At 37.1% G+C, this 21,572-nt stretch overlaps 4 protein-coding genes across 8 annotated transcripts; 3 read left to right on the forward strand and 1 right to left on the reverse strand.

Annotated features, from left to right (window-relative positions):
* Positions 1-2,419: 2,419 nt before the first annotated feature.
* Positions 2,420-5,448, forward strand: LOC110421696 (imidazoleglycerol-phosphate dehydratase 1, chloroplastic). Its single transcript, XM_021435345.2, has 8 exons — positions 2,420-2,738; positions 2,845-2,966; positions 3,070-3,174; positions 3,539-3,631; positions 3,963-4,037; positions 4,214-4,276; positions 4,568-4,677; positions 4,954-5,448. The coding sequence occupies exons 1-8, from the start codon at positions 2,477-2,479 to the stop codon at positions 4,979-4,981; spliced, it is 858 nt and encodes a 285-aa protein (XP_021291020.1). The 5' UTR covers positions 2,420-2,476; the 3' UTR covers positions 4,982-5,448.
* Positions 5,449-5,986: 538 nt separating this feature from the next.
* On the reverse strand, positions 5,987-7,540 carry LPA19 (photosystem II 11 kDa protein-like protein). Of its 3 annotated transcripts, XM_021435819.1 has the most exons (4): positions 7,417-7,540; positions 6,944-7,115; positions 6,292-6,698; positions 5,987-6,204 (listed from the first exon to the last, which is right to left on the reverse strand). In XM_021435819.1, the coding sequence occupies exons 2-4, from the start codon at positions 7,023-7,025 to the stop codon at positions 6,067-6,069; spliced, it is 627 nt and encodes a 208-aa protein (XP_021291494.1). In that variant the 5' UTR covers positions 7,026-7,115; positions 7,417-7,540; the 3' UTR covers positions 5,987-6,066. The 3 variants fall into 3 exon arrangements, with proteins under 3 accessions (XP_021291494.1, XP_021291495.1, XP_021291493.1); XM_021435820.2 differs by lacking the exon at positions 7,417-7,540 and having other exon boundaries at positions 6,292-6,563; positions 6,944-7,338; XM_021435818.2 differs by lacking the exon at positions 7,417-7,540 and having other exon boundaries at positions 6,944-7,327.
* Positions 7,541-8,319: 779 nt separating this feature from the next.
* Positions 8,320-16,919, forward strand: LOC110421019 (RNA recognition motif XS domain protein). 3 transcript variants are annotated; one of them, XM_089784459.1, is made up of 4 exons: positions 8,320-9,321; positions 12,262-12,569; positions 16,387-16,459; positions 16,499-16,919. In XM_089784459.1, the coding sequence occupies exons 1-4, from the start codon at positions 8,474-8,476 to the stop codon at positions 16,740-16,742; spliced, it is 1,473 nt and encodes a 490-aa protein (XP_089640585.1). In that variant the 5' UTR covers positions 8,320-8,473; the 3' UTR covers positions 16,743-16,919. The 3 variants fall into 3 exon arrangements, with proteins under 3 accessions (XP_089640585.1, XP_021290124.1, XP_021290125.1); XM_021434449.2 differs by having other exon boundaries at positions 16,387-16,919; XM_021434450.2 differs by having other exon boundaries at positions 8,320-9,303; positions 16,387-16,919.
* Positions 16,920-18,787: 1,868 nt separating this feature from the next.
* On the forward strand, positions 18,788-21,530 carry LOC110422196 (FRIGIDA-like protein). Its single transcript, XM_021436012.2, has 2 exons — positions 18,788-20,094; positions 21,177-21,530. The coding sequence occupies exons 1-2, from the start codon at positions 19,200-19,202 to the stop codon at positions 21,407-21,409; spliced, it is 1,128 nt and encodes a 375-aa protein (XP_021291687.1). The 5' UTR covers positions 18,788-19,199; the 3' UTR covers positions 21,410-21,530.
* The last annotated feature ends 42 nt before the right edge of the window (positions 21,531-21,572 follow it).

Below are 21,572 nucleotides of genomic sequence, written 5' to 3' on the forward strand. Positions count from 1 at the left end.
ATATTGTAATTAGATTTAGGATCGGAATGAGATAATCCTTGATGAAATTTTTCCACTCTCAATCGCTCATGAGATTGTGAACAATCATTATGAACCATGATCAATTATTAAATGTCGTCCAAGGCAAAATTGGCACAAGTGGGAGGAAGCAATCTAGGTTAAATTGGCTTCCCTAGCTAAATGAGAGCTTTTCGAACCTGTAAATGTAAAGCTTTTTGGATACAAGTGGGTCTTTGTTTAAAAACAAAATGAGAAAAATGATGTTGTGAGGTATAAAGCCTAACTTGTAGCTCAAGGCTTCTCTTAGAGACCTAAGATTGATTATAATGAAACGTATTCATCTGTGATGGATATGATTACCTTTCATTTCGTTATTAGCTTAGCTATTTCTTAAAAACTGAAAATGATCTTATGGATGCTTTGACGGCAAATCTATATGGCTCATTAGACTCCAATATTTATATAAAAATTCCTGAGAGATTCAAAATGTCTAAAGCATACACTCCCCGCAACTTATTCTAATAAAGTTGCAAAAATTTTTATACGGGTTAAAGCAATCTGATCGCATATGGTATCAACGCTTAAGCAAGTATCTAATTAAAGAAGAGTACAAGAAAGATCCTATTTTGCTATGTGTGTTTATTAAGAAATCGAAAACCAAAATCCTTATGGTAGCAGTTTGTATCGACAATATGAATTTGATTGGAACTTCAGAAGAGTAATCTAAAATTACTAAATATTCGAAAAAAGAGTTTGAAATTAAAGATTTAGGTAAAACCAAACTTTGTCTTGGTCTATAGCTTGAGTGCAAAGCAAATGGAATACTTATCCATCAATCAACATATATTGAGAGATTGCTTAAACGTTTTAACATAGATACAGCTCACCCATTGAGCACCCTTATAATTATGAGGTCCCTTGATTCTTAAAAGGATTCATTTCATCCTAGATAACTTAATGAGGAGATATTTGATTTTGAAGTACCATATCTCAATGCAATTAGGGCCTTAATGTGCTGGGCACAATGTGCGAGACTAGATATTACTTTTGCAATAAATTTGTTGGCACGTTTTAGTTTTGAGCCAACTTGGAGACATTGAAATGAGATAAAACATATCTTCCGTTATTTCCGAGGTACCATAGATTTAGGATTATATTATTTCAAGGATTTCACTAACTTTGGTTTAGTTTGATTTGCTGATATAAGATATAAATCTGATCCGTACAAGACTTGCTCTCAAACTGGTTATTTATTTTGTTATAACGACACCGCCATTTCTTGGCGCTTTACTAGGTAAACACTAGTAGCTACATCCTTCAACTAAATTGTCGCTTTATGTGAAGTTAGAAGAGAGTGTGTTTGGTTAAGATCTGTTATAATGCATATTAATAATTCTTGTTGTTTAACACCAGTTACAAATTCTCCCATCATAATTTATGAAGATAATACTATTTGTATTGTCAAGTCATGAGAAGATATATTAAAGGTAATAAGACCAAGTATACACCATCAAAATTTTTTTATACTCATGAATTCTAAGAAAGTTGACAAGTTGATATTAAACGGATTAGCTCCACTAATAATCTTGTAGATGTTTTTATCAAGTTATTACCAATGTTGACATTTGAGAAATTAGTATATGGTATTGGAATGCGACGAAAGATTGATTTGCCTTTAGAGTGGCAAAGTATTAATTTACCCTAGAAGTGGTAAACTCCAGAAGCGATAAACCCTAGAAGTGACAATAGAGCTCAATTGAGGGAAGCAATTATGCACTTAGTACACTGTACTTTTTTTTCTTTTTGTTTGTTTTTTGGTCCTATTAAGTTTTTCCAGCTTAAAGCCTTTAACGAGATAGTAATAGTACATCCAATTAGGTCACCACATTTGTGTTCCATACAAGGGGAGTGTTATGGAATATGAACATATCACACCATATTAGATCAATTCAAATTAAAATAAATTTGATAAATAATAAATACATTATTCACATTCTAGATATTTCAAGATTCATTTATATATAAATATTATTTAACTAATAATACGAGATTTATAAAAAAAAATAATATATTTTAGAGATGCATCTTAATACAAGATTGTGATAGTCATTAATTTATAAAGTGCTTTAATTATAAATAAAAGATAATGTAATTTAGAGATGTATTTTAATAGAAGATTGTAATAGTTATTGATCTTTAAAGGCTTCACCTGTAAATAGAGAATCAGCCCACCCTTATTTATATCACAGTTATTTTTCATCTCTCAATATCACTGTTGTTCTTGTTTCTATTATTTCTTTTATAACAAAATTTTTAATTTTTTTTCTTGTCCTTTATTTTTGGCCTTTTTAAATATTAAATTTTCGCTCTAAAAAGGTCAGAGCGACAATTCAAGATTAATACGGCGTCGTCTCTGTTCTCGACATGCACATTTTGTTTTCTCTTCTCACTCTCTTTCCTCTCAAAGCATCCACAAATGGAGCTTTCAGTTCCTTCTCGCCTCCTAAACAGCTCCGCCGCCGCCGCTGCAGGTGCCGCAATAAAATCCACGTCCAGAATTCCTTTTAGACCTCTCTTAATCCCTCTTCTCCCTTATCAACGCTCACTCTCCCCTTTCACTTTGAAACACATGAATAATAATTCCCAGTCAATACTTTCTTGTCCCTCTCTTCCCCAAAACAACGGCTCCCCTCCCTCCATTTCCCCTTCCCCTTCCCCTTCCCCTTCATCCGAAGCAGGTAAAGAAAAACCCCAATTCCTAAATACCAAAAAGATCATTTTTGTTTTTCGCTTTATCTTATCTTTTCCGTCTGGGGTTTGACCTTTTTTTTTTCTTTTGGTTAGGTCGGATTGGAGAGGTGAAGAGGGTGACGAAAGAGACGAATGTGTGGGTTAAGATAAACTTGGATGGCACTGGGGTTGCTAATTCTAGTACTAGCATTCCCTTTCTTGATCATATGTTGGATGTATGGTTGTTTATATGTATATATTTTCTTTTTGGTGTGAATTTGTTGTTCTACTGAGCAGTTAAGTGGTAACTGATTTTAGGTGGCTTTTTTATTATTTTAGCAACTAGCGTCTCATGGTTTGTTCGATGTGCACGTCAAGGCTACCGGTGACATTCATATTGATGATCATCACACCAATGAAGATGTTGCCCTTGCTCTTGGAACGGTGAATTCTTTTTGTTAAAAAAAAAAATCTATGATTTACATGAATTTTATTACTGAATGTATCTAGGAAGAACGAAAATTTATACTCTTTTGCATTTTAATCACATTAACTCTAAGAAGGTCTAGACTTCAACTGCTCCCTCCTCCAACTTAATGACCACAAATGTTAGCTCTTTTCATATTAATTTGAGCATGGAAGCTTTTCCTATTATATGTTTGTAAATGTTTTCTGCAAAATAATGTATTAGTTTATATGCAATGGGATGTCACAGTGCTTGATTTCTGCTTTGCCGGTTCAATATTTTGATTTGTATTTCCTTGTCTATGCATGCTTTGTGAAGTTATGAGTTGTCTGTCTTCTTCAGGCATTGCTTCAGGCACTTGGGGACAGAAAAGGAATTAACCGGTTTGGTGATTTTTCAGCTCCTCTTGATGAAGCATTAATACATGTTTCACTGGTACGAAATGCATGGTTTTTCTTAAGCATGAACTTATGGTACTATTGAAACTCAAGAGCATCAATTTGTATTTTAATTCCTAGATATTTCCTTGATAATGCATCAAGCCAAATAGGCTTTGATGCCTGAAAATTTTCTTGAAACTGCTAGCTTTGCAAGAAAACACTGCAGTGGACTTCAAAAATGTTAGGATTAGCAAAGCCCTAAGGCTTGATGAAAAGTTAATTTTCAAATTGTTGTACTTTATCTGAAGGTAATATTTTAGGATACATGTTTCGTAGTAAATCTTCAAATTTATATATTATACTAAATCTTATGTTGTTTGTCCTAGGATTTATCTGGCCGACCACATTTAAGTTATGATTTGAACATTCCCACTGCGACAGTTGGGACGTATGACACTCAGGTATTCCACTTTGTTTTTTTTGTTCTGGTCCAACAATGTCAGTTTTGTGGTTGACTATGGAGGAAAGTTGCCAACCAGGTTTTAACATTTTAGATTGGTTTCTTAAGTTCACTTCCTTCATACTGCTTTTTCAAATATTTTATATGCTGATTTCACTGACACATTAATATTCACAGTTGGTGGAGCATTTTTTCCAGTCTTTGGTGAATACTTCTGGCATGACACTACACATACGACAGGTAGGAATACTGAGAGCTACTTAAATTTAATTTATTCTTATTAAACCATCCTAACTTTCTTTGAAATAATTGAACTCTTGTTACTATTTAATATTGATGCTTATACAAGTTCTTTTCAGCACATTGACTGCACTTTCATAGTACTTTTTAAAATTCTCATAGGTAGTTGAGCTTGAGCCACATATGTGAATTATTCTTGCTTAACAAAATCAGCCTTAAAGCCTTAGTTATATTGCTTTTCATATTGACCACGAGGTTTTTGACATAATATTTCAAATTGGCTGTGTACAGCTTGCAGGAAAAAATTCACATCATATTATTGAGGCAACATTTAAGGCTTTTGCTAGGGCTCTTCGGATGGCAACAGAGTATGATCCACGTCGTCTTGGGACTATACCAAGGTTTGATGTTGTCCTGTTTAATTAAGATTGCATTGAACTATCAAATGCTGGTTTTTTCCCTTATATATATTTTTGTCCTCAAAAGTTGATTATTGAGACCTTGAACAGTTAAGGTAGTTGCATTACATAATCATATATCATTTATTTCAATAGTAAATTTCTTGCTTGAAGGGATTCCCTCCTTGTTTCTTTAATTTATATTTTTATTTTCACATCTCACTTTGTGGTTCATAGGTGCTTTCCGTCCTAAAGTTGTGAAACATTTGTTCTATGCAGCTCAAAAGGGGTTCTATCACGATCTTGATTGTTCTTGAGCGTCACGTAGAAGATAGGTTAAGTCATATGATGGCCACATGATGTCATTGATCCCATTGTCTTCGAGCATACTTTATTAAAATAGCACCTTGATGTTCATTTTCATTTATGCTTGTGAAGATCTGTTAAGAGCACTAAACCAGTGCACCATTTTAGTGAAGCACAGCTGGAAATCATCAAGTTTGATAGTGTGTGCTATTCTGGTGATGGGCATCTCAGAAGTAGAAGCTGTGAGGTACAAAGAGTCTTTCATCTACACTGGGAACATGAAAACCTATTCCAAACAGTCTATTTGTTAACAATAAACTGTTATGCAATGTTACATAAATTTGGGCTCTAGTCAGTTGATTTTTTCCCTTTTGTCCTCCTTTGGTTCTGTTGATATTTTTCATGTGCTACTCATGTTAATGGGATCCCTTCTTTGAATGTCATGAAGTTAAAGAATGCTTTGTCTAATTTGCAATGGAACTGGTGTTACGCTGGCCTGAGTCCTTACTTCAAGTCAGGATTTTCAACTTTGCTGTTTAGGTGTAAGAACCAATGTGCTGATAGCTTCGCTCTTCTTTGTTCATGAGGCGGACTTGTTCCTTATAAAGACATTCTTTGTCCCATTACATGCTTATATAGACATTCCCATGTTACCTTCATCCCATGCACTCCCTTTTCAAGTTGTCTATCACAACAACAGGGGAAGACAATTCCACCAGTGTGTTTTTCGTTTATTTCTTAGCTCTAACTAAATGCTTCTGACTTAAGGATTGAGATTTTCTAATCTTCTACGGTGTCTAAACCATCCCAATCCATTGTCACTACAGCCTAAAGTGCAGGAGTTGAGATGGCGAGGAGGAGACCATGCAATTATTCCTATATACTCAATCTTTTTGGCCTAGTTCTCCACAGCTGTTTGTAAGATTTCACATGCTAGGTCCGTATAATTTGAATTCCACAGCTAATTTTCTATTAAGTAAAGAATTAAAACATCAAAAGAAAGCAACTGAAATAGATGTCATTCTCATTTCAACTGGTTTGAATTCGTGAGGTGTATTCATACATCATCTCTGACATGCTGATGCACTACAAAAATTCTTCAGCAGTGGTTAAATCATTCAATATTTCGTTCTTAATCTCTTCCGGTAATGGAGCAGATGGACCTGCCTTCGAGTAGAAACTGGCCAAAGATCTGATTGCTTTCTCCAGCTGGACGTATGATTCCTGTGATGTACAGGATTATAAAAAACATCAGTGAAATCGACCAAAGGCAATCTGGTGCTTCAAAACAATTCAGTCAAGGATACATACCTCACGAGCCACCTTATCTTGTCCCTTCCAATTGCTCAAATAGTCTCGAATTGATTCTTTTGCAGAATCTGCAGTTCGTCTAAATTTAACGATATCCTTCGGATCCTCCTTCAGTGATTCACGCAGTGTTTTCACAACTTCTCTGGCTGACTTTAAGTAAGCCTTGGGCAACACTTTTCCAGACTTTGTTTTCTCGTTAGGATCAAACAGCGATTTGATGGCCCCTACAACTGCTTGATCGTCTTGGTTCTGGTCATCTGGTTCAGCCCATACTGGCAATGGAGTTAAGCCACAGTTGAAGGTAAGAACAGTAAACAAAGATGCGCTGGTACGCGCTATTACAAGACGACGACTTGACAAAGCTTCTTTACATGGATTAACAACATGATACCTGAATTGAAGTTTACCTGTTATGTATATGCAGAAAAACAGAACAACTTCATCAGGATTGGAAGCCATATAAAGCTCTGTTTAAGGACTATATAAAGGAAATGCATAAATCTGGTTTCGACTCCTAAGATATGAGATAGGAAGAACACAAACTATTAATACAATGAAAGTAGCCAACAGTTTAAAAAATGAGAAACATCTATAGAAATAAGCAATCATATAACTAAACCAGGAAAAAGAGTTCTAGAAAATTGTTGCTTACATTCAGTTTCAGGTCTCGAGACTGTCTCCATTGTATTGGAAACAGTAGGGACACATATCTTTGCTGCAGCATTAAGAGCCATTCTTTCTTGTATCTCTATCCAATTTGAGTACCTATATCCCTTGCATTCTACAAAATGGCAGCAGTCTCTTTGCCTGTACAAAGCTTTCGCCTTCATAGCAAACAACCCAAAATTCTCAAATTCTTACTAATATTCTTTTGAAAGAGAAGTATAATTATCCAAATTTGACTGATTTATTGAATATTGGAATGCAAATATGAGTACCAATATCTCTTAACCCCCAAAACTATGAATAAATGAAGATTAAACTGGCTGGGAAAAGCTAATACAATCAAGTAAAATTCAGGGGGGACAACAGCACAGATGTTAAGAAACACATGTAACAAAGAAAACCCATTTTCAACAAGTTAATTAGTTATTACAAGCAACTTCCATGGCATTAAGCTATTACCTGCTGCAACAATCTCCACCTTTAACTTCTTTCTTGAAGAGTTGCAGTCCCAGACAATTTTTATCCAAACAAACGGAGACAGGACGGGAAACAGCTTGGACTTTGGACAAAGATTCAGGGATACGTTTGTCATTTCACTTAATTTCGCAGTTCTATTCCAAATTTACTACTATTCTTCTTGGGTGAAGAAAATAAGTTTGACAGGCCTTAACGACCGTTCTCAAGGCCCAGGCCAGGCCTCCTTATCTTCAGTGTCCGGGACAGAATACAAAGGACAAAGGAGATGGAATGGGCCCGTGGTCGTTACAGTATTAACCTGGACAGCAAAAGCTATGGTGGTTGACCTTGTCATTTTACTTTGCCCCTGATTTAAAGTACTTGATAAATTTTATATAATTTTATACTATAATTGAAGTTTTTTTAGAAATGAAGTGCATTTCATTAAACACAACTCATGAAATCACTACATCAGTATCACAATTCATAATACTCCCATGATGCTAAATTCACACATACCCATTGCATATTGGGAAAGTCTCATTAAAAACCTTGTTATAATAAAATTTAGTGGGACAAAACTCTGAAGAATAAAAAAAAAAAAGTACCCTACTCAATATTCCATTAATTGTAATATAATAATAATTGTTTTATTTTGTTTCAATGTGAATTATATATATTTCCATTTTACTTAGTTTCTAATTTTTTTTTCCAAAGACAGATGATTTTACTAGCATATAAATAATCAAATGGATTATTTTAGGTTATAAATTAAATTTATTGGCTTTCAATGGAGCTTAATTATTATTTTTTTTAAACTTATTTTCGAAGAGAGAAAAATAGTACAAGAATGAAGAATCTTGTCTTTTTCTTTTTTATATATATATTTAAAAGCCAAAAAAAAGAAGAAGAAAAAATGGGGTAACATCCTTCCCTGTTCGGTCCTACAAAAACTAAGCTGCATCTTCGAACAGCTTCATCCTCTCTTCTCCCAAATGCACCCAAACCTTAAAAACGAAAAACGAAAGCAGAATCCCTAAATTCAACTGAATTTCCGAGGATGGCTGGTCCGAACCCGCCAAAACAACCATCCTCCTTCACCAACCACCGCAAATCTCGCTGGGAATCGTCCTCTTCCATCCCCAACAAAAACCACTCCTCCACCACTAACGACCCCAAATCCTCCACAAAGCCCAAACCTTCTCCCAAGACCGGCCCATCCCCAAGCCCCGCCACCCAAAACAAATCCCAATCCGACCCGAATCCAGCCCTTCCTCCCATCCCCTTCCCCGACCTCGCCGCCCTTGGCCCTCCGCCGCCACCGGCTTACGGATTTCACATGCTGGAGCGTCGGACAATCGTCCTCTACGACGGCAGTGTCCGCTCCTACTTTGCTCTGCCGTCCGATTACCAGGAATTTCCGACCCGTCCCTTGCTCGTACCTCCCGACTTCGGTAGCCCACCATTGGGATTCCGCGATAATCGTGATTATTGGAATGGGCCGGGCGACGGACCCGGCCCGTTTAAGAGAAAGTACGGCGAAGAAGAAAAGGATCTAAGAGAGGAGAAGAAGGAAGAATTTGCGAGGCAAAGGCACGGGCACCCGAACGCGAAAGTCTACTCTTCAGGGCCGGGCGGGCCGGACCGCCTGGCTGGAACCAGTAGCCCGTTTCGGAATGAGGAAATGAGAGCGGCCAAATATATGAGAGTTGGTGGAGGTTTTGAAAATAATAATTTGGGGTTTAATAATAAGCATTTGGAAGTTGATCAAAACGCCCTAAAGAAGGCCTTTTTGCACTTTGTGAAGGCGGTTTTTGAGAATGCGGCGCAGAAAAAGAACTACTTGGAGGATGGGAAACAAGGGCGGCTTCCGTGCTTCGCTTGTGGCAGGTTTGATGATAAGTTTAGGTTTGGTTCTGACTTGGAATTAACTTTTTGAATGTTCTTTTGCATTTTGAATTCCATGTTATTGTTTTCCTCGCATATGATTCGAAAGCAAAATAGAACTCTAGTTAGGTGTTTTGGTTCTTCTGTAATGTGTGGTAATACTAGGTAGATTTACTTGTGTCGCCTGTTTAACATTTTAGTGTTTGAGGCAAGGGTGTTGTATGTGTTGGATGCTCTGTTAATAGTTTAGACGGAGTAGTTGATATGGACATAAGCATGTCGATGCCTTGCCTTCTGTCTTGACTTTGTGTTCAGTTGGCTTGTGTGACATTGGTTTGTGTCATGGGCACATTGCACTTGAAATCATGGTTGGCTTAGAGGGTGTTTGATGTTGTTGCCTATGTGTTTAGAATTAAGAATATTTTTTGGCTGTTAGTGTTTCAGGCTATGTGTGTGTAGAAAACGACCTTGTTTTCCTTTTGCTAGATGTTTTATAGCACACACTATTATAAATGATTAACCTTGAGTTTTAATAATAAATTCTGAAGAAGTAGATGGCTTGTGGATAGTATTTAAAGTAATTGTTAAATTTGGTGTGGTGAGGCAATGCTGACTGCCGAGTTGTCTTCCTTTTATACATGGTGGCCTGACTAATTCTCAACAATCTAACATTACTAGGGTTTCAGGTTACGGTTCTGCTATTTGAACCATTTAGCTAAAACTTAAATCTTGGATTTTCTATAATGTTTCTGCTTGTTTGCTTTGCACATGCTTAGTTCCGTTAGGCTGCTTGCATTTACCAACTGGTTTAGAGCAGTGCTTCCCATGTGACAATGCTTTTGAGGTTGTTTATCAAGCACCCAAGTCAGCCTACTTGTTCATCATAAAAGTGAAATGTGGCTCTCTTTCGCTAGCAAGATTGGGTGCACAATTTGCCATCAATTTGTTGTGTTGATGATTTTTCATAGTTGGGAATTTAAATGACTTGATGGCATAACTATTTACAGAATGAAGGGTAGGTGGTAACAGATAATTGTTTCTCTATGTAGTGCTTCAACACAACATTGTTCAGAGTGGTACATACTTATATTAGTTTATTTATCCATGCTAGGGTAAATATGTCTTGCAGATAATTTCTTGGTATATTGTTGTATTATAGCATTTCTTTTTCCTATTGGTGGTCTCCATTGGTCTTGTATGGTTGCTTGTTAATATTAGGTTATGTGTTTTAGTATTAGATTTCCCTTCTTTTTCAATAACATATCATAATTAAATTTTTGGATTGGCATTTGTTGTTCATGAGCCTCTGATTATTTGCAGTTTCTCTGTCACAGTTGTTGAGTAGTGAGCATGTGCACAGTTGATTTAGGGAAACAAGGGGGTAAAAGATCCCTTTTCAAGTTGTTTTTATCACAATTTTGTATGTTGCAGCCAAATTGCATTTTAATGCATATTATTATCTTTTTTTTTTTTATAGGAGCATGTTGTAATTATCACAGATTATTGTAGGTTGCAGCCAAATTGCATTATTATGCATATTATAATTATATTTTTTTTATAAGAGCATGTTATAATTATCATAGATTATTGTAGACTTCTATCTGGATATTCCTGGTAGAGGTCAGTGCCTTTGGCCTTTTTGTTAGTTGTTTATGGCCAATATTTTCTGCTGCGTGGTGCTAATAATTTCTTACCTGTATGACATGGCCAGGTTGGCCTGCTAGTGGAAATTTATTGTAATCATTTATTTGATAGTTGATATAAGTTGAATTTTGAGTAAAACTGAAATGAAAAGCCTAAAAGTTCCCTATTGAATGGCTGAAGGACCTACTGCCTATATAAAGTCTTAAGTGTAAGTTAAAGTACTGAAAGTAGTCTATTACTTGGTTTTTCTTGCCTTTAACTTGCATGCAGCAGTTCGTCTATTATATTTTTGAGAATTCTTTTTATTCTAGTGACTTGACTAATTTGCCATGTGTGGCTCTTTGGGTGATAATGATTTGTTTGAGTTTGGCTGTAATCTCATCTGTATTTTAGTGTTCTTTGTTTTTTCTGCTTAGTAAGTTAACATGCATGTCTACATGCAGGCATGCATGTAGAGCATGTTTGTTTTTTGTAAAATAGAATTGGGATTGTCTTTGATTTTAGCTTCCATGCTTTGAGACGTTATTGAGTCATCTTTCTGTTTGTATTGCTTATAGCACTGTACATGGAGACTTCAAAATTATCTCTTATTATGAATTAGAGAGTGAAAATCTTGGTGTATAAAGATTGTAGTATATGTTTCATATTGGAGGAACCAAATATTCACCTCATATGCTTGTTTTTTCTTTGATACTCTTCTCCGGCATCAAAGAGAAACTTTGGTCTTCATTCAACTGTTGCAAGTCTGTAGTGTAAGGTCTGTGCTGATTTTAAGATCTGACATCCTGTTGTAGCTTTATGTTTTTCAAAAACTATGTATTATATGTTGCCTGTCTATCTTTTCTCGGGATTTTTGTTAAAGGTACGACTTTTGAATCCTGAGTTTATGTCTTAATTGGTGCTTATTTGGGAGCCCCATTTACATCACACTGCAATCCATCCCCTTCCCTAAAACCTGTGCCAAATGATTATTTTGGGTGATGACGATACCATGATTTCCAATGATTTACAAAGAAGGCAAGTGTTCCTTGGAAATGCTATCATATGGAATAGGTTCATTATAATCCACTGTGCAAATTTGCTCTTAGGGCAAGTTTTTTAATTGATGCTTACGGTCTACTTTTCTGAAAGTCTCCAATATATTGGCTTTATGCCATGCACATTACTTCTGCCTTTTTCATGTGTTCAACTTATTTGCAAGCTGGTGAATATCTTTTGTTCATTGCCCTAGTTCAATCTTATAGGCTAATTCATGTGATGTCTGAGAGGAAAACCTGAATTGTTATTCTTCAATGCGCTTGATATGCAAAATTACAGGTCCTCTAAAGACTTCCCTGATATGCATGGTCTGATAATGCACACATACTACTCAGATAATGCTGACTTGCGTGTGGATCACTTAGGCTTATACAAGGCTCTCTGTGTATTAATGGGATGGAACTACTCAAAGCCTCCTGATAATTCAAAGGTCTATCGGTTCTTACCTGCAGACGAAGCAGCTGCAAACCAAGAGGATTTGATTATGTGGCCTCCTGTGGTGATAGTGCATAATACAATTACAGGAAAGAGTAAAGATGGGCGCATGGAAGGTTTGGGAAACAAAGCAATGGATAGCAAACTAAGAGGTATAATGCGTCCCATTGTTCTTTATTGTTATTGGAGTTTTGTATTGTGGTTAGTGATTTGTTTAGGAAATTCTTTTTATCTAATTAGTTCCCCTTTTCTTGCCATATAAGTTTTGAATTATGTTTTTATAGTGCATAGACTGGTTATAGTTTGTCTTTAGTCAGATTCCTTGTTAGATTAGTCCAATTCCTTTTTGTTATAACACAAGCTTTTGGGGATGCTGTGCAATTTTTCTATCTTTGTTGACCTCGAGAAGCTTTGAGTAGGGTCATTTTGAGACTCTTCCAACTCATGAAGCTATCTATCTAGCAACCTATTAAAGCGACTAACATACAAAGTAATAACTAAGGGAGGGGTTCATACTATCAAATTTGGTGAAAATTGAGACTGCAATTTGCACGTTGGTTCCTTCGTTTTGTCTTCATTTGATCCTTTTAATAATAAGAATGACATGAATGTATGCTATCCTCAATTGTGGGATCATGCTCATGCTTAGCCTTCATTGTTTCTCACTTGAATGGTTACTGTGGCCAATCCTGAACCTTTAATAGCACTTATTAAGGTCTTAGTTTTCTCTCCCTCTTGGGTTGATGCGCTAAATTCTCTCTAACCAATATTGTTTAAGTGTTACTTTTTGTGTCTGTGACTTGATGTGATCTGCGCATTTTTGTGTGACATGGACTTGGTGATGGGCAAAGTTCTGCTTGATCTGATCTATAAGTGGGTCCACATTTTGTCGCTGGATTAATATCAAGTTAGGAGAAACCTTCCTGCCAAGCTACTCCTATGGGTCTGACGCTTGAGGCAATTTTCTCTCAAAGATTTAGCTAATTATTGCTCTATGGGTTTATGCTTACCTAATGCTATTAGAATTGGGCTGGACTAGGCATCAGATAGTCCTCAAATTGGTCTTAATTCCAGTCCAGATCAAAAGACCTGTTTTGATAAAAATCCTTGAGCCTTTTTGACCTGCCTATTGGATGTATAACCTGGTGTAACCATCTCGTTTGAAGAAACTAGCTTGGCTTCTTCTCATTCAGTGTGTAGGTGAAATTTATTTAAAATGGTAGGCAAGGGGGTTTAAAACCCTGACACGATTGGCTCCACCTAATTGTGCTTGCCTCCAGGCCAACTTGGCTTTTGTGCTTATTATAACATGATGCAAAGTTTATTTATGCACACTTCTATGTTATTTGTACATGAGTATAGTTATTTATTTTATAGCATTTCATTGAGTTTAGATATATTTGTTATATAGGCGTCTTTGATGGTTAATTTATGTGCATCAAGTTCAAGATACAGTTTATCCTGTCTCAGTATCAATATTTTCCTACAAAAAGATAAAAAGTTTTATGTCATTGAACAGCCTTTTGCCTAGAGCTCTAAAACTTTGATGTCCCTGAAACCTGTTCCCAAACTATTACATCTTATGTACTTCTATTTACATACTTGTTTGCTGCATTAATGTTATGGTTTAATTTCTTCTTCGTCCTATTCTAGCTTTTCTGCCTTTTTGCTATTTATGTGTTACTGTTTAATGATAGTAGTTTTTAGAGCATTGATTCTGAACATCTTTTCTGTACTCAAAATAAAGTTCCAATTTTTAATGTTAAGTATTTTATCAATTTTGAAAATTCTTGAATTCCATCTTTAAAATTTTTTGTCCTTGTGTATATGCTATTTAAGTTCTTGTGATTGTAGGGTGGTAAGTATCAATACCCAAGGGAGAGCATCCAAATATGTGTGATAAGTTACTTTTCTCTTGAAATATAGTGCAGTCAGACCCAATCACCATCCGGTCACATTTGCTTTTGGTTTGTCATTTCATAGCTTTGCTTTGATGTTGGTGGTCTTGTTTGGCTTCGATACAAAGGTTATGAGGGTGTTAGGAGATTTACTTGTCAAAATGCATGATTGCTGTTTAATTGTGTTGAGAGGAATATATGGCAGTCTGAGGAAGAGCCATAGTTTTGTCATGGTTGGATTGGCGGATTTCATATTTCTAAATATACTTGTTCTCTTGAGAGCTTCTAGATGATGTTGATTGTAGTTTAGCTTGTTTTTGATTGCTTATGCATATTCCTGTATTGGTAGTTACTTGTTACAGGCACTGTTGCTAATCATAGTCTACGTTAAACCTGTACATGAGTAGTTAAGCTGCGGGTTTTGTGTTGCTAGTCAGGCTATACCAGTTTTCGTCTTGTTTGGTTAGTAACAATTGAATTGATGATTTTAGATTTGTGGATTTTTGTTTATGTATTTACTGGAAACAATGCTAGGATGATGCTTAAGGGGACAAAAAGAGTTTGATCTCAGCAACATGCCTTTATGTTTTCAGGAAAAATGCTTAGAGAAAGTGGGGCACTAGAGAATGCCAGGTTCCCATTATAGACAATTTTCAGCTTTTCTTTTCTTGAAGGATCCTTGAACAGCTGCAAATGATATCCATTTTAGTTTACTACTTTAGCAAAATGTAGGAGAAAATGCCCTATAAGTTTTTCCAATGTTAAAGGCTCATGATTTCTTCATGATGTTCATTAATTTTTGCGGATAATAATTCTCAAGTCAAGTATGTTTGATTGAATTTTGGAGTGAGTTTGAGTAGCCTGCAGCAGTGATGGTATTCAGAAGTTTGTTTTGTCTTCGGGAGTGGCAGGGAATGTATTGTATTTTCTTTTTGTTGGTAATTGAGTAATTTCTACAATTTTTTTTTGGTGGGAGGAGGATGAGTGGGCATTGGGAAAGCCCACCATGCACCACAGACATGCACACTATTCACCACAGACATGCGCCCATAAAGAAGGTTTCGCATAAGCACACGGTCAGACCTGAGTAATGTCCATTTATTATATTCTTGTTTGGTGGCAATATTATGAAGTACCATTAGTAGTAAGGATCATTTTTGGGATAATTAGTCATTAATCATAGAAAGAACTTAAAATTGTTTATACTGGTACGTTTTCTTTCATATGGTTCACTAGCCCTTTGGTGGGCATCTGTCTCACTGATAATTACCCATTAAAATCTTTGCATGCTTAGATCATTCTTTCTAGAATTTCCATGGTCTATCCCTGTGCATATGTGGTCATATTCTACAGGTGGCCTTTATGGACAGGACTCTCTTTCTTTTGTTACATTTTTCAAACTTCTTTGTTGTGGTTCACAAACCTGTCATTTACTCTGTTAAGTTATATATAGTTTTCTATCTGATCACCTTGAGTTTTGGAGTCTGGATTACTGTATATCTTGTCATTTGGTTATATTCCATTGTACTACTCATTATGGGTAAATTTGTTTCTTATGTTCATCTTTTTGGGAACTATTTTTTTACCTATTTGAATTCAAGTTCTAGAATGAAATAGGTGGATGGCTGGATGTGTGCATGTCTTTGTGTTACTGTTTGGTGCCAGCCAGTGACTGGATTCTTGACCTCTTGTTTCTTTATTTTAGTTGACCGATTCCAATAATTTAGCCAGTCTGTTTATGTTTTGACTTGCACCATGTGAGTGTTTCCACATCTTGTCCGCAGCCACTATGAGAGCAAAACTTTTTGAGGGGGTCTTATGTTGGCAGAAAAAACAGTGTGTAACTGGAGCATGGTTGTATGTATGAATTGTCTACTGGTGATCTTGGAAGATGCTTTCTGTGACTATTTGGGGGATCAATATCATTATTCCTGGTATCTTGCAAAAATGTATCAGTATATCAACCCTGGACATATGATAGTCCTAAGGAGCTTCACCATGCACTTAAAAAGTTTGAACAAGTTAATTTATAATGCCGTATTTCATTTTACTCTGATGCTTGTGCTTTCAGATCTTGGATTTGGAAGTGGCAAGTCAAAGTCCATGTATGGTAGAGAAGGTCATCTGGGTATTACAGTGGTCAAGTTTGCTGGTGATCAGTCAGGCCTGAAGGATGCTGTCAGGCTTGCTGAATACTTTGAGGAGGAAAACCGTGGCCGCAAGGGTTGGTCCCGTGTACAGCCCTTGACCTTCGGCAAGGACGATGAAAAAAATCCCAGTCTTGTGAAGGTGGATGAGAGGACTGGAGAAAAAAGGAGGATCTTTTATGGCTATCTTGGAACAGTTGCTGATCTGGACAAGGTTGATTTTGACATGAGGAAGAGGGTTGTGATTGAGAGTCGGAGAGAGTATAAAGGACCCAGGTAGTAGCTTCTGGCTAGCATTGCAGAGTACTATAATGTATTTAATTATAGTCAATTAGTTTGTGAATAACTGGTCCGTAGATTTTGTCATTTCATGGTGTTGGTAAATGATTTGCGCCTTTGTTGCTGAATTGATGACATTATTTGGTATTGAGTTGGCTGCCCTCTGCTTGGTCGAAAATGTAACAACGTTTCTGACGCTTAGAATTTTCAAATCTTATCATCTCCAAAGAAAGATAGAGGCTTATGATCTTGCACTGTGAATTAGCATAGCCTTGAGAGAAAAATATCTTCTTTGCATATTTTGCTTTGGGTCCAAATTGGTATCTGATTTTCCAAATCAGTTGTGTGATTTTGGTTGTTGTCGGAAGCTATCCTTGGGCGAAATTTTGTGTTAGAAAAGCAAAAGCCTGTCCTAAAGATCACATGGTCACCTTTAATACCACATGTAATTGTACTCTCCATACCATCCTTTGCATTCATTGTGCTCACTTTGTCCTTGCGTTGGCCTCCATTCTTGTCTGATTTAATCAGGGGAAACGATAATGCAAACCAGGAGAATAAAGGTAAAGGATTCATTGCCAAGTCGCGTCTAGGTGGATTTGCTTGTAGACAATGGGCTGTATTTGGATCATAGGATCCTTTTATTAACGTAAAGAAGTTGATAACTCAATATTAATATATGCAAATGCAAAGCTCCATTCTCTGTAATGATTATTGTGAACGATAACCCATGTAATATTGATCATCGAATCACATTATTAGTAGCTTTCCATCTAGTCACGTCGTTGGGGGGATTCATGCATCTAATGTAATTTATGTTATCTTAAAAAAGAAATAAGATAAACTAATACTAATGACAAAAATATTGACAAAATGGGGTGGTGGGAGGATTGATTTGGATTGAGAATCTGTGGTGCGAATGAGAAAGCTTCAAAGTGGGATACCCCTCTCTACCATTGTAGCCGTATGTAGAGGGGGGGGGATGGCTCTTAGCGTTGTTGGTGTTACCCCAACTTTTATAGGCTGTCTCGTTAGTGAACAAACAAATGATGGGCGTGTGGTATCCCAACACGCAATTAGTAGCATTTTGAGAAAAATCACCGTGTCTTTTTCCAAACTATTTTCCTGTGGAATCTTCTTGCCCAATTGGAATTGTTTTCATGGGCAATTGTGCATGACATAATATATAATAATTCAGACCTTGCAACATTAACAACTTTATATCCATAGTCCCACCTTGCATAATGCATTTTAAGTCCCGCTTATGAACCTGAACAAATTCTTATATTTGTCACACATGCCGCCACCGCAATGATGCCTAAATAAGGCCCAGCCTTTTTCAATTTTAATGCAAGTACAAATGTTACTCCGCAACTTTATTTTTTTTTTTAATTTTTGGGGTCTTGAATCAAAAATTCCCTATTAGAATTAAAACATGAAAATGACTAATTCTAAATGCAACATGTCATCAGAATCCAAAATTATGCTCCTTTTTTCATGTTATCAAACATTTGAATTTGAAAATGAGTGCAGAAATTGAAACCAAGATCATCATTATTGAATTCTTCAACCTTATCACCAAAGCTCAACCCAAGGTTCAAAAATGTTCCACAAGTAAACGCCCACTGGGGAACCAATTACCAACTCTTCGCCGCCCCCCCCCCCCCCCCCCCAAATATTTAATTCCCACCCATTTGTGAAACAACATCATTGGGCCCTCATGCTCACGTGTCAAAAGTATACAGGCCTCATAAAGGGTCCCACCACCCAAAAATGGACCCCAAGTTTACCCAGCTCCTCTCATCCAAACAATCTTTGATGTGATTTGTCCTTTTTAACAAACGAATGCGCGTGCCCTGTTCCCATTTTCAGACTTCACCACAGGCTTCCTCTCTGTTTTCCATTTATCTGAATGGTTTTCTATTTTTTTTTCCTTCTTATAACAATTTGTCTTTACTTTTTCTGACTCTTCCATGTGGGTATGCTCAGTCCCCTCCCACTGGCCCACCTCTCCTTATTTCCCCAGCTTTTGCCTCCCATCCCCCTCTCTCTTCCTTCCCTGTTTGCTTATCTTTTTCTTTTCTGATCTGACTTCGGTTTCCGGGAAAGCACTCCACCTCTTGTCTTTTAACACCAACCAAACACCCCCCTTATCCTTATCCTACGCACCTTCACCAGCTCCGTGCACTTTAGCTCCAGCACCTTGTAATGCGCACTTGTTATCGTACACACCCCCGGTCCAAGATAGAGACCACCATTACCAGCGACATCTAGTCGCCATTACACGTGTCGTATTCTGAAAGATCCACGTCAGCATCTGCCGAAGCTTTTTATCTTCCTGTGTTCGGCCGTTTCTAGGGTTTCTAATTTCTCTCCTCTTTTCTTTCTTTCATTTCTTTCCTTTGGGATTCAGCTACTGAGTCACCGAACGAGTTAAAGAAAGATAAGTTCTCCAACCATGGGGTCGATCCCCGATCCGGGCGAGTTGACAGAGTTAACTCAGCCGAGTTTCGACGAGTTCCAGCGCCAAACGTCTCTGATGACGAGCTGCACTCTCCTCTGGAAAGAACTCTCCGATCACATCAACTCACTCGAGCAAAACCTGATGAGACAATCGGAGGCCTTAAAACGCAAAATTGAAACACTAGACTCGGAAACCAAGGCCTCACTCGACTCACTCAAGAAGCGCGAACACAGCATCGAGGACAGCGTGAAGATCGCACTCGACGGAGTCGAGTTCCACACAAAAGCCGCCCTGAAAACCCTTAGCGACGACGTTGAAGACAATCCTGATGGCGAAGTGGACGACGGAGACGGTCTTTTGCAACTCCTAAAATCAACGTGCTTGAAAATGGAAGCTAAAGAGTTCTGGAACTTCGTGACTGGCAAAAAGAAGGAAATTGACTTGCTAAGAGAGAAAATTCCGGCAGCTTTGTCAGAATGTATTGATCCGGCCAGGTTCGTTATGGAGGCGATATCGGAGGTATTTCCGGTGGATAAAAGAGGGAATGAGAGAGGAAATGATTTAGGATGGGCTTGTGTTTTAATTCTGGAAAGCTTGATTCCAGTGGTGGTTGATCCGGTGATCGGAAAGTCGAGGATGCTGGTTACGCCGAGTGTGAAGGAGAAGGCAAAAGAAATCGCAGAGACGTGGAAAAAGAGTCTTGAAGAGAGAGGAGGGATTGAGAATGTGAAGACTCCGGATGTTCATACTTTTTTGCAACATTTGGTTACGTTTGGGATTGTTAAGAAAGAGGATCTGCAGCTTTATAGGAAGCTTGTTGTTGGTTCTGCCTGGAGGAAACAAATGCCTAAACTTGCCGTTTCGCTTGGCCTCGGTGACAAAATGCCTGGTATTTGATTTCTTTTGTTGAGATGAAATTACTTGTTTCTTAATGTTTTTATTTGCTGTTAGTGAGTACTATCATGGAGTTTCAAACTTGTTGCAGCTTATTACAGTATTCTAGGAGTCGATGGTTGTGTTTCATCGTGATGGTATTTTGAAAGTGGTTATATTGTCTGACTAATTTGATCTTGGCGTCAAAACTTTCAGCATGAACTTAAGAGTTGTAAAGACAAGATTTTTGGGTATTTCATAAGTTATGTTGCTTATATTTGAGACTCAGTGTTAGATACAGGCATGTGTCTGACACGGGATATTTTGGGAGGAGTCAAAAGTCCATATGCATGTCTGTCAGATATTTGCTGGACATGGGCAGTTGTGCAAGAATTAAGAGTTGGAGCAATAGTTGACTAGCATAATTAAGTGACTTGTAACGTAGGATGTTCATTAGCTGTTGCATGTTGCCTTAACATGTTGGTAAGCATGTGCATTTTCTTTTGTAAGCCAACATGCTTTGGAGATGGTTCGTGTTTGTTACTTGCTGTTTTTGGAACGTATACCGTATGTCTTTAGTGGAACCATTTAAAGAACTAATATCTTGATGCACTTTTAGCATTTAGGGACATGTGGGCTGCATGTTGTGAAGAGTGTACCTGCTGGTTTTTGTGGTTTAATAGAACAAGATACTAGAACTTTATGTTAAGATCAGGGAAGCTATATGTTCATAGGATCTGATATATATCAAGTTGTTCATTAAGCCAAGGGTTGTGTTAGTTTAGTACTGGCAAAAGAGTGAATTCCAAGGTGTAGGTATTGTAGCCAAATAGATGTAGCTTGCATAATTCTAACAAGTAAAGATTCATTGTCTTTTGCATAATTCTAACAAGTAAAGATTCATTGTCTTTTTTAATGTCTATATCACTATTTAATCCATAAACATGCTCAACATTTAATTGAAAAGCATTTCGTATAATGGGCTGTTGTGCTTTTGTGGAAGCTCTCTTATGGGTTTTTACCATTTGTGCTTGAAATCATTCCATTAAGGTACAATTGTAAAATTGAGTTTCTAATGCATTTAATTCTCCACTACAGACATGATTGAAGAATTGATTGGTAAGGGACAGCAGCTTGATGCAGTTCATTTCACTTATGAAGTTGGCCTTGTAGACAAGTTCCCCCCTGTACCCCTGCTCAAAGCTTTCCTGAGGGATGCAAAGAAAGCTGCGTCTTCTATTTTAGAAGATCCCAATAATGCAGGCCGGGCTGCGGTATTCCCCTATTTACTCATCTTGATCATTTATTTGTTTAATTCTTACTATTTCTGATTTTTAATTATCCTATCTTTGCTTGATTAGATGTTTGATGCCAGGTGTCACTCCTGGGGTTTGCTGTAAGAATACTTGAATTCATTTTGTTTCATTGGAGTCATATATTTGCCTATTTGTGGAAGTAAATTAAACTGAGATGTTTTTGTATGATAAGGCATGC

The sequence above is a fragment of the Theobroma umbraticum genome, unplaced genomic scaffold (assembly GCF_002168275.2).
Source record: "Theobroma umbraticum cultivar Fairchild unplaced genomic scaffold, ASM216827v3 scaffold_130.0, whole genome shotgun sequence".
Classification (NCBI taxonomy): Eukaryota; Viridiplantae; Streptophyta; class Magnoliopsida; order Malvales; family Malvaceae; genus Theobroma; species Theobroma umbraticum.